At 39.9% G+C, this 16,318-nt stretch overlaps 1 protein-coding gene across 1 annotated transcript in view; it reads right to left on the bottom strand.

Annotated features, from left to right (window-relative positions):
- The window catches only part of BNC1 (basonuclin 1), a 73,558-nt gene extending 58,290 nt beyond the window's left edge, over positions 1–15,268 (bottom strand). The window contains exon 1 of the mRNA XM_027715790.2: positions 15,213–15,268. Coding sequence (XP_027571591.1) covers positions 15,213–15,263 — 51 coding nt within the window. The 5' untranslated portion in view covers positions 15,264–15,268. The remainder of the gene's footprint in view (positions 1–15,212) is intronic.
- Positions 15,269–16,318: the final 1,050 nt, after the last annotated feature.

Genomic DNA, 16,318 nt, shown 5'->3' with positions numbered 1-16,318 from the left:
TTTAACTTTGAGATAGTACCAATTACACTGCAAAAATGCAATTACTAGAGGTCTGTTGCTACAAACTGCAAACTTCCTTTTAGACAGCATTTGTTAATGTATATTTTACAATAACCAATATTTATATAAATATTTTAAATTAAATCAGACATCATACAGTCCTTACATTTTATGCTTTGAACTGCAAAACCATGGCATGGTTTTGTCATTGTTACAGCAGAGCCAGTCTGGTATTTCAGATCAAACATGGTATGTAGTCCAGATGTGTTAGCTGTCACTCTGTGAGTAAACACTTCTGATGGACAGTGTGTTAACAACAGATTATTACTCATGATGTTGCATGATGGTTACAAAAAGTTAGCCTGAGTGTCAGAGATAACACCAGTGAGAACTGCTGGTGGAAGTGCTGCAGACTGGTATGTTTACAGTGATTTCTGTCATGTGCCTCCCCCATTTACTCTTCAAGGGAGAATCAAATACGATTCTCATACGGACTGTGGTGGAAGCACGGAGCCATTTGATCTGAGGGGCAGGACTCATACTAAATATTAAATTCATAATTGTGCAGTTAAATGTGCAGGTTTGCCTGAAGTGCTAAGCACATTAATTTACATTGTCATTTATGTGCCCTTTTAAGAGGATACTTGTGAGGTGTCTTAGATTAACAGATGTTAAATGACAAAATGTTTATCAGTCTATACAACAAAGGCAGTACAAGAAATAGTATCTGCAATTTAAGTCTCTCTTTGCACAGGGAGACCTCACTCTGGGCCAGAAGAGACTCTTTCAAGACAGGGTCACCATTTATCTTCTATAAACATTCAACCATCAGTTTCCCTCCTGTCACAGGGAGAAGGGGAATCCAACTTCTTACAAGGTACTGTGCCTTGGCACACCTCTAGAAAAACAGGATGGAGGGATAAGGCATGGCATGCAGATCTGCAAATTCCAGCAATCGTGCAGTGGGCACCTTCTGTTGTGCATGTACAGCCCAAACAAAACCGGCTCTGTTAGACCTGTGCTTGCTTCATGTGAGGTCAAGCCTGGTTGTGCCTGCACTTTGCTCCTCCAACTGGAAGCAGAAGCTTTGCTGGCAGTGGCAAAGGTTTATAACAAGTGACAGAAGTGCCAAGGCGAAGGTCAGTAGTCCTGGCTAGGTGTGAAAGGCCCATTTTCTCTAGTCTGGTTAGACCTGAGTTAACTGAGAACTATTAGCAGAGATCCCTAGGCTGCCCTCATGGTCATGACTTCTGGCTGCTGAGCTGAATATAAGCAATTTCAAAATACTTTTTCCCCCCCACACACTTGTTAAGATATGACTGTTTTGATACTCTGCTCCACTTGTCACTCCTGACAACTGACAATAACAAGCAGTATCTCATGTGCAATTATGTGGCTGCCAAAGACTTGGAGTCCCAAGGCTAGATGTGTTACACCACAGAGAATTACAGGTGATTATATAAAGAATTGCACATTCATACGCTAACAAGTATCATGAGACATGCACGAGAAGATGACACCAGTCTATTTTCCTCACCCTTATCTGTCACTATGCAATGTAAAATCTGACTGGTAGGATTCAGCATCCTTGGGACCACCCAGCAGCTCAGGCTACTTGGGTCTGATGTAAGATCACAATCCAAATTCTTACAGAACATTTTTATTTTTCTTCAATTCAACAACTCACAGAAAAGATAAGGTTGTGTATGAAAAGCGATTAAGGAAGCTGCCCCCTTTTTTTTTTACTGAAGAGATGTTTCCTAGAACAAAATGGGACTTGGAAATTTCAAGCCACTTTCAGTATTATCGTACACAAAACAAAAACCCATAAACGTACCCAGCTATTCCATCTGAGAAAACGCAAGCTCCCTAAACGTTACAAACACACAGTTTCAAAATTTATTATGCCACTGTATCACCTCAGGCTAATCCTCACAATATCACTGCCTCTAATTGAACCACACTGATTTATGCCAACTGTAGAGATAGTTAGTCCATCCTCAAGGCCACAAATTATAATTCTTAGATTTTTTCCAAAATAGTTGCAAATCTAGAAAACTGCAGGAAGCATAAAGTCCACTGACTAGCATACTAGGGATTAATTTTATTCTTCAAAATTGCAGCAATGTATGCTTCTGGTTATGGAGGTGTGCCAGCAGTGCTACAATTAGGATTGTGCTGTCACTTCAATTATAAACCCAATTTTTTGAGGGTTTACTAAAACTCCAGATTAAAAAGAAAAGCTTGCTGCAGGCTGAAATGTTTTGTACAAGATCTCAGCCAGGGGATAACTTGTTTCCAACACTATGAAAAAAAATAATCAGGTGCTTCAAATGTTAGAATTTAAATGTGTTTGAAGAGAAAAAAAAAAACATTAAAAAAAGAACATTTAGTTATGAATTCTCAGTGCAAAGCAAGTTGCTTCCTGGTTCCTATCAGAAAGGCTATGCAAAAACATGGCTGCAGATTATGCAAGTAGAGAAGAGGAATAAGGATGACAAAATCCCAAATATTTGGGTGCTTGGTGTTGGTTTTTTTTCTTTTTTAACAAGCAACAAGCGATTTGGCAACTGGGATTGGCCAGATCAAATGAAGAGACAGCAACCTACACAATTGTAAGGATGGAGGAACAAACCACCCTTTCTAGAAGTGAAAAGTATGGCAAAGACCACAAGGACAACACAGCTTTTCCTTCATTTGAGTGAGAGGTGAGCCAGAGGTGTGACACTTTTCACATGTGCACACTGTGTTCCATGGTGTTGACAGTGAGTGTCAACACACCTCAGACTAAGCTTAAACCAAAAATAATATAATGGAAGATGTACAAAGCTGAGTGTGGGCTGCAAAATTGAAGTGAGCAGGCAGTTTTATACTGCCATGATTATCTTGCCATGAGTATCTGAAAACAGTGCATCTAAATACATCCCAGCTAAATTTGCATCCTCACTCCTGGCTGGAGTGTGGGCACACTGTCCAAGGCTGAAGATCATTAGTTACACAGAGAAATGGTATCACACACTGCACAGTTGTGGTTTCTCCATTCTGCTTTACTCTCTTCTACAAACACTTCTTACAGAGAAGGGATATCTTTTGCCCTGAAAATTTATTCCTTGATCTCTCATGCTGGCAGGCTGGTGACACTGACACCTCTTTGCTATTGAAAGTACTATAAAACATATCCATGCAATACAAACAGAGCCTTGTTTCTGCATCTCTTGCAGTTTAGAAAATTCCAGGTCCCACACATTCATTTTTGCCAAATTGGCAGTTGCTAGGAAGCAAAAGAAAAATGCTGGCAATGGTTCTGTGAGACTGGGGAACATGCAGGCAGTTTTCCTGCAGCACAGGAAACAGAGAGGAATTTTCAAGTGACTTTCCAGGCCAGAGACATCCAGGGATGTCTACTAATAAGGAAACCAAAGTAACTTCAAGGGGATGATGGGGATAGGCTAAACATCATAATGATACAGATTTTGTAATGAATTTAAATTGGACACCTTGATTTACTTACCTACTGTAGCTGAAGTAACTACAGAGGCAGCACAGTTAGTTAAACACTGGTAGCCTGCACATCTAACACTGCACAGCAGAAACAAGTATTTAAAGGGGCAGTAGCCAGCCTGAGCTGAAATACAGAGATAAATTGCAACTTTTCGACTAAAGACTCTCTCAATATATGAGAAACAGTTTAAAAACTGCTCAGAAAATAAACTAATGCTACACTGCTGCCACACTTTAGCAGTACTTTCTCTTCTTACAGAGACGGAAACGGCACCAAGCAGAGCCTTTCAGAAACCTGCAAGGTTAAAGGTATACCAATAAATGGAGAGGTCAAAAGCCTATTTTTACAGAGCACCAAGCCTAGCTATTTATTGCTTTGTACTTTTGGGAGAGGGGGTTGTAAAAAAAAATTCTCATACCAAGACACAAGATCAAACAACTGTATTGACTGTTGTTTTCTGAAATATTCTTTTCATACAACAATGAAAAATTGCATGGGCAACTGCACTGGGGAGCAAGTGAAGTGCAACAGGATTTTGCCCACTAAAGCCAAGAGCAGTGTATCACAGAGGGGGATTCTTGTAACATAAAATATACAACTTAAACATAGAAAAAATTATTCTAAGTTCCCATTATATATGCAGTACACAATGTACTTTGATCACACCATACAGTAATTGATTATACTCAGCCCTCTACCAGCAGGAGCCTTCATTCCAGCTGCCTGATTTTTGCAAGAAGGTCCATCAGGGCTCTCAAAGGCAACCAAAAGCTTCAGACTCTGCAACAGCTGAGATTTTGCTCAGGGTGTTTAAGGATCTGCAGAATTATTTTTCCCCTCTCTCCACTTCCTCCATGGTGCTCATTTATAGTAAAATAGGGAAAATGCTGTTGGCAAGAAGATATAAGAATGATTTCCTTCTCCTGCTACTTTGATGATTCCCCTTAGGGGACACAGAACAAAGAAAATCAACACTGGCGGTAGCGGGAAAGATCCAAAAGTCTCTTTTAGGGCAAAGGACACAGGTTGTGAAACAGCTCTTGTTCTGCATCTATTCAATACAATTCAGTTGTAAACTCCATGTACCTCACGACAGCTCCTTCCTTGTCACTGCAGTGCCTGATGCCTCATGCAACAGGGCACCACACAGCCTCTGCTTCTGACAGCAAACACACACACACAAAAAGAGTAATTCCCCCACTCCCCCAATAAATGGAAAGTTAACTACAGAAGAAAATTAGGGAAATTTTCTTCCTTAATGAAATACCAATATTGTCTCAAATTCAGTGATGTTTGTAGAAATTCACCAAGAATTGCTGTCTCTAGTAAAACTTTAACATTTTAACTCTACAGACATGGAATGCCTTTCTTAATCCAGGCTTAAGCTGGCAAACTAGTACAGGTTATTTTGCAAAAAAGCAGCAAATATCTGAAGTACACGTTGTTTTCTTGTTAGTTCTTGACCAGAAGACACTGTCTAACACATAACACATGGCAAGCTGATTGGGGAAGCAGAGTGATTCGTGGAACCCCCCAGTCTCAGAGTTCTGTATTTGCCACACTTCAGGAAAATTAAAGCCTGGAAATCCAGGAAGGCTGCTTGCTGGACTTTCAGCTCCGTGACCTGTATGCAGAAATACTGTACCACAGCTGACTTGTGAAACCTGGGATTATTTACTAGATACGTTGTACAGCACAAGTCCCTTCCAAAAATAAAAGGAAAAATTGGTTTGGGAACTGTCAGCCTTGAGTACCACCACCACCAACACAATTCTCATTCAACTAGTTACATCAGGATAAGCCAAGCTGGGATGGAAAATGCTGCACACAGTTCCTGATTCTTTTTGGTCCTCAGTGAGGTGCACTGGCATAATTTAAAGTAGGCCTCCATAAGGTCAGAAATGGATAAAATATTTCTTAGCAATTTTCAAAACCAAAGATGCCTGATCCAAGACTTTTCACAAGTTTTGAGAAGAACCAAAGCTAACTAAAAGGCTGATCAATACAACAGTGGTGACTCAGACACCCCACTTAATTTAGAGTGCTATAAATGCAGAATGAATAATGTAACTGGGAAACTCATGCCCTCATGTCTGTTTGTGTGTGCACATATACACAAGCATGTTTACACACATCAAAAATGAGTCCAAGACACAGGGTTACTTGACAAACAAAAGAATATTCATGTTTTGACAAAATACTACTTCGCTTTTACTGGCATGTAAGACCAGGCTGCACTAGGCATATTTTAGCAATAATGATCAAAGCACAGGCTTTCCCTGAAGATTAATGACTGGCTAAGAGGATAGTTTGAGGTCTGTTTACCCCAGCTGGTCCTTAATTCCCAGGAAAAGCATCTGCAAGGCTTATTATTGCTGTAAACTTAAGATGGAGGGAGGGGTTTATGCTGTTTCAAATGATATGTACAACGACTTTTTAGAGCCTTAATGTCTTGTATATTAACCAGACTGCTTAACCCATCTCTTAAAGAACTATTCATCTTGAAAGTAAATAACTTCAAACTTCCGTAGCCGTGCATTCCATGTGAGCTCTGCAAACTCCTTTACAACCAATTCATTACCCCCCCACCCGCCTCTATGGCAAGTGAGGAAAGAGATACACAAGGATCATTTCACTCCTCATTGAAATACAGCTACATCTGGGTGGAGAATGAAAGCTATTTAACAGCACACAGCACTCCTACGTAATGTTTAGGACAGAAAGCAAAGAATATCATATTTACTTCAAACTGAAGAGGATTTAGCTACACAGAAAGCAACTGCTTGACTGAACAGAAGCTAATGTGTAGCACTCTTGGAAAATATGCATGTGGTTTGTCAGACAGATTGTGAATCTCTTATCCACACTCCTGAACAGCTACTCAAAGGAATAATTTCCCTGATTTAATGGAGGAACAGTTCCAGTTTGAGTAAGTAGCTTCCAACCTGAATCTTATTTATCACAGTGGTCACAAATGTCATGGGTCACCAGAAGTTCCCAAAAGCCTGCAGTCAACTTAGAAATCTTACTGCTTGAAATGTTATTCCTTAAAATATATAGAATTCTCAGTTACAAACTTGCATCTTAAAATACAAAAAAAATCCGAACAGCAAAGATAAAATGCTAAACTTACATTCACATCACATTCTGGATTCTTAATAGTAACTGACCCAAGAAGGGTCTATAGATTTTAAGTTCTGGTACTGTGGCAACCGACTGACAGGTTAGATTCAAATCTTGAAGGTGTTTCATTTAATTGTATATACGTTAGCAATCATGTTTAGACTTGAGCTAGGCTATATACTATACTTTCCTGTATATTTTCCCACAGGCATACTCTAAACAACAACAAAACAAGTTGTTTTTAGCATCATTATGAAAAAAAAACAACAAAACTGGATGTTCCAAATTAAGCATGTGATTCAAACAGTCTCTTTACAGAGGATGAATAAACCCAACAGCATTAATTTATTAAGACTCCGATGATCGAAAGCCTATTCACAGCTAGCAAAAATATTCATGGTCTTGAATGGGATTTGCCTAAGACAAACCTGTGTCCTAAAAATATTTTACCTTTTCTTGCACAAGTAAAGCTGTTTTGCTATGTAGAGCAAGATTCAGAAAAGTATGCAATAAGTTTTGCAACCAAAAAACTCTTCTTTGTTTTCATCCTTCCAAATTTTCCACATCTATCACTGTTTTAAGAAGACAGGTATAATAATTAAAACAGCCTCACTTTAGGTCTCTAGATTCTTCATTATCAGTTTGTAAGGTAGTGAGTAGGCTAAGTACACAAAAACAACCCAATGGAAGATGATGTAACAACGTATTTCTAACTATTTATTCTCATTACCTGAAATAAAGCTCTTAAAAATGCATCAAACTTCCTCAAGTGTGGTTTCACTTTGGAAAGGTGTGATTTTAGAAAGATCCAAAGACTTTTGGGAAACCAAATTTCAACATGTTTGAATTTATGTGTGTCTCTAGATCCTTTCATATAATTAAAAGGGCCTTTCAAACTGTGAGCCCATGGGCTTTCTGTAGCTATTAAGAACAATCCTTCTCTCTGTGACAACTTTTAGCTTGCTCCAACATATCTCCTAAATGAAGGCATCCATAAATGGAAAAGCAGCTGACCTCATTTTTGCAGGAAAGTGTGATGCAAACCAGCAGAGTAGCCTGGTTGTTAGACACCCATACCTATATTTATCAGGAAAACCCTCCCTGGACGTTGAGCAGGGCCACTGCCTGATCATGACAAGCCACGAGTAACAAGTCCTAAGTATCTCAAGCATTCCCAGTCACACACAGCTGTGGGGACACCAAAGGCAGCGGCAGAACTCCCCTGGCACGTGCTTTCTCAGCTGTTTACCTTCCTGCACGCAGCAGGGTGGCAGGATAGCAAAACTACAGCTTTTGTTTCTGAAAAATGCTGATTTTTGTTTTTATAAACATACCATGTTTATGAGAGATGCTGGGTAGGTTGACATTATATATTAGCACATCATTGTCTGATCTTACAACTCATCACTTTGTTCATTTCCTGGTTTGTGCATATATAATGAATCCATCTAGCTGCCTTTTTTTTTTTTTTTTTTTAATTTGGCCTTGTATAGCTGAGCCGTCTTCTCTGGCTTCAGATTCCCTCCAGATGTCCTGACTGGTCCAAATCTACATAATTTTGTGAAAGAATATCTATGATATTGTGACGCTCTTTTTTTGGGATTACTTTTTTTTTTTCCCATTTTTACTACTGATTTTTTTTTTTAATAAAGTCTATTGGTTTTATTAAAATAAAGCTACTAAATATTCCACTACTCCAGACTTCTTCATACGTATGAGCTCAGATGGTACTACATGAGAACACGAGAAGGCAAAGATAAGATTATACAGAGATCTCAACAATATAACTGAAATAAAATGACCTGATAATCCAAACAAGATTCAGACAGCAAAGATATTCAGAAAGATAACCCACTGAGTAACACATATTTAATACCTAAGTCTTCACTGCCCTTCAGCTTCTATTGCATCAGGTGAATCACCTAGACCTGTATAAAGTTAATACAAAGTGATGCCAAGACAGACTCCAGCATACAAAGAAAGGTACCAGAAAAGCAGCAACTTCACTGCTTTAAAGCAGGTTAGTGTGGGATCCCAATACAATTCAGGCTGCAGAACTGCTTAGGGAACATGATGTCAGCAACATTTCAAAACACAATCCTACCCTAAATTTCAGAAATTACTGCAGCTTTCTAAACACCTTTGACAAAGCATCTCTAAAACCAGTAGTTTCACAGATGTTCCTGGATGTATAAACTGATTTGTAGTGTTTTTATCGTACGTCCGGGTGCGTTTAGATGAAAACAACTACCTGGCTGTCAGTGTGAGTAACAGTCTCTGGCAAAAAAATTTCAATTTAAAAGACCTCAGTAACAGCATAACCCTACTTCTGTCCTTTAAAATAACTGCACTCAACAAATCAGATCACAAAAAAACTCAACAACAAAAAACCCAGATAAATAGGGAAAAAAATCATATAAATATGACTTTAAACATACTGGTTTATATATTAAACACAGTATTTTAAAAATCTAATCGTGTTTTTTCCTCAACAAGAATTTAGCACTGCTCTTGCTCCACAGTCAATACCAGTTTATTAGAATGATAAAGAAGGCAGGAACAGTTCTTCAGGTCCTGTTCCAGGATTTCTCCAACAAATAAAATTGCATCCATGACTCCAGAACAAATACCCTTCACTCCTAGGAATTCATACCTGAATTCACACCTCAATTATACCTGAATCCATCAAAATCCATTTCCCAATTTGGAACTTATTTATTATGAATCAGGCTCCAATTTCTGCCTCAAGTGGCTAAGTTACAACTTATTTGAGCCTAGATATCCCACCGAGCTCTTAGATATTTCTAAAGCAAGCACTATTTTAGAAAACTGAATTGCAGAGAACTGTTCCACTTACTTTGAAAATACATGACTTTTATTGAAAATAATAGAATTATCATCCAATCAAATAATACATATATGTCCAAAAGAATAGAACTTTACCTGTGAGACTTTACATACATCATGCTGTATCAGAATTTTTTAGATACTAGATACAATAATAGTTAAGTGCTAACAGCTTCTATGACTATGACATCTGTATTCTACCATTATGAAAGCACAATCACATTTATGATTATGCTTTAAGAAGGTGAAAAAAGCAAAACAATTTTATGCAATAAACTTATTTCTCTTGGTTAACATTTATTCTATGGGGATATTCTGACACAAATCCACAGTACTCATTTTGATCAAACTACTGTAATTATAGAATATTTATCTGTATGAGGATAGAAAAATGTCGAGAATAAAAATCAATTTTAGTATGAAAAATTGCATGTAAACCTATTTTAAAACTTAGCTTCTTACTGATGTCAGATTCAAAAAGATGCCAAACCATGAGGATAATACACTTCCATTTGATCTCCGTTAATTTATCAGTTCTTTATCCAAACAGTCTTTAGTAAAGACAGTTAGAGTTCACTACTTTGTTCATCTACTGTACCTATTATATTTATTTGCAAATGAAGGACCAGAAAGTACATTTATCTAAATGTTATTTACAAGCACCTTCGATGTGCTTCCAACGTAATATATCATCAGCGCAGCCTTTGATATAATTGTTGCCGTCACTCATTCCCGTGCACTAACACATGTAGGAGTTCCAAACGCCAAAATATTCCTGCCTTTTTTTTTTGTGCTACATACCAGATTTTGTAACCTGTGTCAAGCTACCTCCAATGCTTACAACTTGTGAACAGAGGCCAACAATGAGCCTCCCCAGACACTAAATCATAATCTTCATGTTTTTCGTATTTCACATTCTAGCCACAGTTTCAACATCCATACCCCGTGACATTAGGGAAGGATAAATCAAGGAGGATGACAGCTCCCTTGTAGAGACTGGTACGGCCCTGGGATCTGCCACACCCAACACCCACAGCTTCTGCCAGATGTCTCCGAGAGTTTTGCGGTGTTAACCCCTTCAGGAGTAACCGAGGGCTTTGTGCTGAACCTTTTCTAAGGAACTGCTCTTTCCTTTTCTTTGTAGAAAGAGAGAAAAAATACAACATACCCTTAACCCAGAAACTTTTGACTAACAAAAAGATAGTGGGCTATCAGTGACAATTAGCAAATCAGTCCTTTTATTTCCTTAAAAACAGGAATTAGAAGTTAAGAGTTAGCACTATACAACATTCCTTCTCTCACACCATGCTGTGGTCCCATGTGTTTATCTTAAAATTTCTAAACAGTTTTATGTTCACCTCTTCAGACCTAGGACTCTGCTTTACCTTCTTGGAATCAGAATGCCCATTAACTGCCCTTCAGCCAAACAGACTATTCAGGCCTTAAATCAACAGGATTTCTAATCCAAAATCCGTATGATAAACTCCACAACTGCTTCTCTGGGTTTGATCTGCCCCAGGGACATAAATTTGCATGCAATTTCTAAGGTTGTGAATAGTCCCTGGGCTTAAAGTTGCACATATGCTTAAGTACTTGGTTCGGTCTGGGTCTAAACCAGCTATTTGAAAATGAAAACAGAAGCCATGCAAAGAATAACATAGTTAAAAATAATTTTCCTCTGTAAATATTGTATCAAAGGAAAAAAAATGTAACAAAATAAACATACTGAGTCTTAAAAGCACGTACTGACCCAAGAGTAGGTAAACAGCAGCCTAAAAGTCATCAGCAAATATCAATGCATGCCACTTCACATAAAAGGGCAGAGTCAAATTTATTTAAAAATAATAATAATATATGGGAACTGTATCCAAAATTACTTGTACACTATTGTAGGTAAAAGTATCTGGGGATATAAACAGCAAGCAACTGGTCACAGCTTTCAGAGTAAGACTGGCCCTTATTCTTCACCAAGTTTATTCTGTGGATTTGAAAGCAGCTATCTAGACAATTTCATTTGTCTCTCCTGTGCAAAATGTGTTCATGTCTCCAGTTTCTGTGTGGCTTTTCACAAAAAGGTAACCCAGCAAAAAATAATGCAAGGCTAGCACTACTGACGAGGGTACTCATGACTACTGTACTTCTTAAAACTACTTCTGATTTGCTTCCAATGGTTTAGGATTCAAGTTGAGCATCAGTATTTCTTTAAGTATCTTAAAGAACGAAGAAATTACATTAAAGTAATATAGTTATTTCAGCTCTTGTTGAAAACAAATGCACAATAATCAGGGTTGAACTTAGGCAGAAAAAAAATAACATGCCTGCAACTACGTTTCATTTGGTGAACATGGTACTACAGTAACTATCCATAGTTCACAACAAACAAACTCAAATACAGTTTTTATAATTTAAAAGAGTTGCTCATAAATATCAACACTGATGGGCTAAGGATTTGTTCTCATTTACAAACTTTTCAAGACAGAGAATTAACATTTCTTCTTGAGAAGAATTTTTCCCTCCAGTTTGTTCTTTATACACATGTTCTATGAGTTAAAGGGTTAAGTAACCATTATATTCTAAAGAGCAAACTGTTTGCCTTAGGGCCATCTCCTCCTTACTCCTGATGAATTGCCTGACACTCCATGTATCACACATTACTTTTCACTAGGAAGCAGCATTTGGTTCCAGTCATGGTGTAAGAACTGACTTGGGAAGTATGAAGCAATATGGGAAAGACCAAAAAAACTGAAGTACATCATCTACTAAACAGTCTGTACTTAAATAGTGATGCATAAATTTATAAATATGTTTGTTTGTACTCACAAAAGGGGGAAGAAATACATAAAAGGAAATTTTATGCATATTAAAATGAATAGAAGACCAACTGTGAGAATCAATACTCTGAGTGACACTTTTCCGGACTAGAATGAAAGAAATGCTAATGTTCCTGAGGGCTTTGCACCAGAAGTATTGGATGTAAGCTGAACACATGCACCTAAACCCCTGGCTCAACTCCCTCTGTGATCTTAGAAAAACCTGACTGTAAGACACCGGGGGTTTCATGTGCAGCTCCCACTGTCAGTGCTTCACACCTCTGAATGATCAGTGGTGTGATCAGTGGACCTCCCTCTCTTCTGTGGATAGGAAAAGGAATGCTTCCTCACCACAATGGTACAGCAAGGGTGAATTCATACACATTTATGAAGCAGTAGAAACTGGAGAAGCCCTGGACTGCAGGGTATGCAAGGACTGAACATAAATTTTAATCAAAATACTACTGTTAGATGAAGGAAGTGGCCACTGTAACAACAGGTACCAAAACAGAGAGGAGAGGAGAGCGAATGCCTGTTCTGACCACACTGCATTCAAAACATCTGGATGGTGTAGAAGAAAAATAAAATTGGTTCTGCAAATTCCCCCCCTCTAGGGAACAGAGAAAGAAGCACGTTTAGGTGACAGATCTGAGGGGAGATGGGAAGGACAGGAATAGATGGGGGCCAATGCAGAAGGGTACAGAGATCAGGAATGGAGATTTAGCAAACAGCTACAAAATCCATTTACAAAACAAAAGTCTGATCCCTCTCCAGTTGCTTAATTAACAGTATGTTTAATGTTATCAATAAGCCCAGCGAGGTGAAGATCCAATGTGTGAAGTCCCTTTGACAGGCTCTGCCCTTTGAATCCTGTCGTATTGCCACGATCGTGGCTCTCTGAGTTTCACTGCAGTTTTTTGCTTAAATGATAAATAACCTTAAAATACATGTTGAAAAAAAACCCCCAAAACCAGGCTGCAAAGTTGGATAAGAAATGCCAAAGGGCTTGCAAGTATGTGTGCACCACAGTTCAGTTTTATGTCTTACAGTATGACTATCCAATTATTTCATTAAAGAGGACAAAAGGCACAGCAAAGATCCCCAATAAGTCAGCATTATCCTTTACGTGTGCTGAGTGAACCATGTGCCTGGAAGGCACATAATTAGAAATAATTAAATGAATACCATAATATAGAGGGTGATGGACTCAGATTGTCTAGGCAAACACAATTTCTAATATAACAACATGGCTTTGCAGACTTTTCTTTTTCTTTTCCCTTCCCTCAAACGCACAACTTTCTGCATTAGCAAAATAGTAACATATTTGGGATGGTCTCTGGCATTCACAAAATGTTCAAAACTTACATCCAGTCTTCTTTCCCACCTAAGAATTCCCTTCATTGAAGATTTCCAAAGCTACCTTTGGCATCTTGACTTTGAACAATGGACTTCCGTGATTTATCTGTCATAGGTTCTTCTCCAGCTCTAAGTTTGCACACATAGCTGAATGATTGCTGTGTTAGGTAAAATCCTTAAATCCTGCACATTTGTATTTTTGGTTTGCTATTCCAAATGAAATTAATATCAGTACCATTTATCTAATTACAATGGTTTAAAAATAGTTGAAAGGATGAAAAAACTAGAATGAGAATAGGGACAGTCAGTCACTCAATAGCGGAGGAAGTATCTTTTATTTACATGAGACCAGAAGAGTCAGAGGATTGATTTTTTTTCTGTTCTTGTTGTTGCCTTTTTTTTAATAGAAGTATCCCTGAGATTAAAAAAACATTTGCTATTTCAAAACTGCCCTTCAAAGCAGACATACAGCAACTGAAAAAATGACCAACTGAAGCACACATCAAATGAAATGACGTAATTAAGATGATCTATTTCACAGATAAGCAGTTCAATTTTTGAAGGTAACACGTGCTGATTTGGCTACAAGAAGAATCGCAAGAAGTGTTCCAGGAACAAATATATTAGGATGTAAAGGGGAAAAAAGGGATTAAAGCATTGCTGCGCTTTCCTTGAGAGTTGCCTTTTTGGTTTGTAGAGATCTTTGTACAAGAGCATAAGTGACATTCACCTATGAGTAATAAACACAGTCAGAAAGTTTGCTCAGGAGAGCTCAACCAGGTTCCAGATTCTTGGTAGTTGAGAAAGAAAAGGCACTCCCAAAACACAAGATATGATATTTGAATGCAGGAGGAAAGCAACCTTAGACGTTAACTCATAACACAAAAGAACAGTGCTTGTGTAACTCATTGAAAACTCCAGTGCCAAAGCTAAATCTGAGAATTTACCTTAACAAGCAGAACGAGTAAAACGAAACTAGAGGGTCTTCCAGAAGGCATATGATAGCAAGCCTGTAATATTGCCGCCAATTTGTTAGTGATTTCGTGTATACAAATGTATATTTCAATAGCTTCCTGCGACCACAGAAACACTTCCCTTACTGCTATCAAAGGCTTTACAAGGTAGCAATTAACCACCATCCAAATGCGCAACGCCTAAGCGTGCTAATAGAAAGGGCAAAGAATCGTGTCCTCTGGCAGTTACAAAATAGTAAACACACACACACACACACACACACAAAAAAAATAAAGTCGTCGAAAAGTTAAGGCCCGAAGCCGGCTCGTCCCTTCCCGGGACGGGGCAGTTCCCCGTGAGGCGCTGAGAGGACGGGGCCGTGGCTGGGCCTCTCCCGCCCGCGCCGTTCGCGCTCCCGGGGCCGCTCCGTCCCCGCCGCCCCGCGAAGCCTTCGCGGCGCTGCCACGTGCGGCCGGCGGGGCGGTGCCGGGACGGACCCTGGGCCCGGCCCCCTCAGGAGCGCAGCCGCTCGGAGCCTCCAGCGGGGCTTCCCGCCCTCCCAGCACCGCATAAGCCCGAGGTCCCGAAGCCGCCCGTGCGCCCGCCGGGAAAGTACTCACGGACTCCATGTCCGACGGGGCCACGAAGCAGCCGACGCACGGGTCAGCCATGACGCGGCCCGAGGCGGCCCAAGCCGGCGGCAGCGCCCGCCCTGCTCGCAGAGGGAGTGGTGCTGTCCCCCCGTTATTTAACGGACACGCCCCACGCCGGGGGCGGATGACAGGCGGGTTTTGTCACCTGCCACCCCGCGGGCAGCCCCCACCCCGCCCGCCGCACCTGGGCGCGCTTTGCAGCCCCCTGAGCTCGGGCCATAGCGCCGGGTGGCGGCCGCTCGGCCACGGGCAGCCCCTCGGCCGGGCCCGGGGTGCCTTCGCCAGGCTCTGGGAGCCACTTCGGACTTGGAGGCTCCAGGCTCGGAGAAGGCCACGGCTCGGCTGCGATGGGGAGCGAAGTCTCTGGCGGGGAATGGTACCTGGGGGGCGGCTCCGCAGAGCCCCGCGCCCACTGAGGGAACGTGCTCGGGCCCCTCTGGTAAGAGATGGCCTTCGCTGTCAGTGCATCTGCATAGGAAGATTTTAGTGAAAAGTCTGAATTGGACTTCTGAGACGGTGTAAAGTGGAAGTGATCCCACAGCAGTGTAAAACTTGGGCAAGTGACAAGACAATTAACCTTTTCCTTCTCTTTTTCTAGAGGCTTCCACAGCTAAGAGGAGCCACCAGTGTTGTGAGAAACAGAAAATGGAGTTGTTGTCTGAATTCCGTTATCTTCTCAAGAAGATAGACTTATTTAGAAAAAGGGACTCAAAGGTATGGATCCTATGGATCAGGATACATATAAAAAAAGAGACTGTTGCATATTCATCGTGTGGCATATACAGAATATATTTGTCTATACTATATACACAAAACATAGGGAAAAATAACTTAGCACCTTTTTGCCAAAATAACTGGTATCTTTTTAACTAGGATAAAAAGTTCAGTTATACAGTTCTGGAAGATCAGTGTGAACAGATGTGGTTACACCTTTACAATTCTATTATATATTAAATAATATGTACTTAATAAGGACCACTGTATATTATTTTGTATAGCAACATAAAAATATAGTTAGATGCCTGTGTGATGTACAGACCTTAAAACCCTTAATCACTTTATGCCCTTTGCAA

The sequence above is a fragment of the Pipra filicauda genome, unplaced genomic scaffold (assembly GCF_003945595.2).
Source record: "Pipra filicauda isolate LSUMZ 115617 unplaced genomic scaffold, ASM394559v2 scaffold7_size6619720_pilon, whole genome shotgun sequence".
NCBI classification, from domain to species: Eukaryota; Metazoa; Chordata; class Aves; order Passeriformes; family Pipridae; genus Pipra; species Pipra filicauda.
Note: the sequence above shows the minus strand (reverse complement) of the source record. Positions and strands in the feature narration are given on the sequence as shown.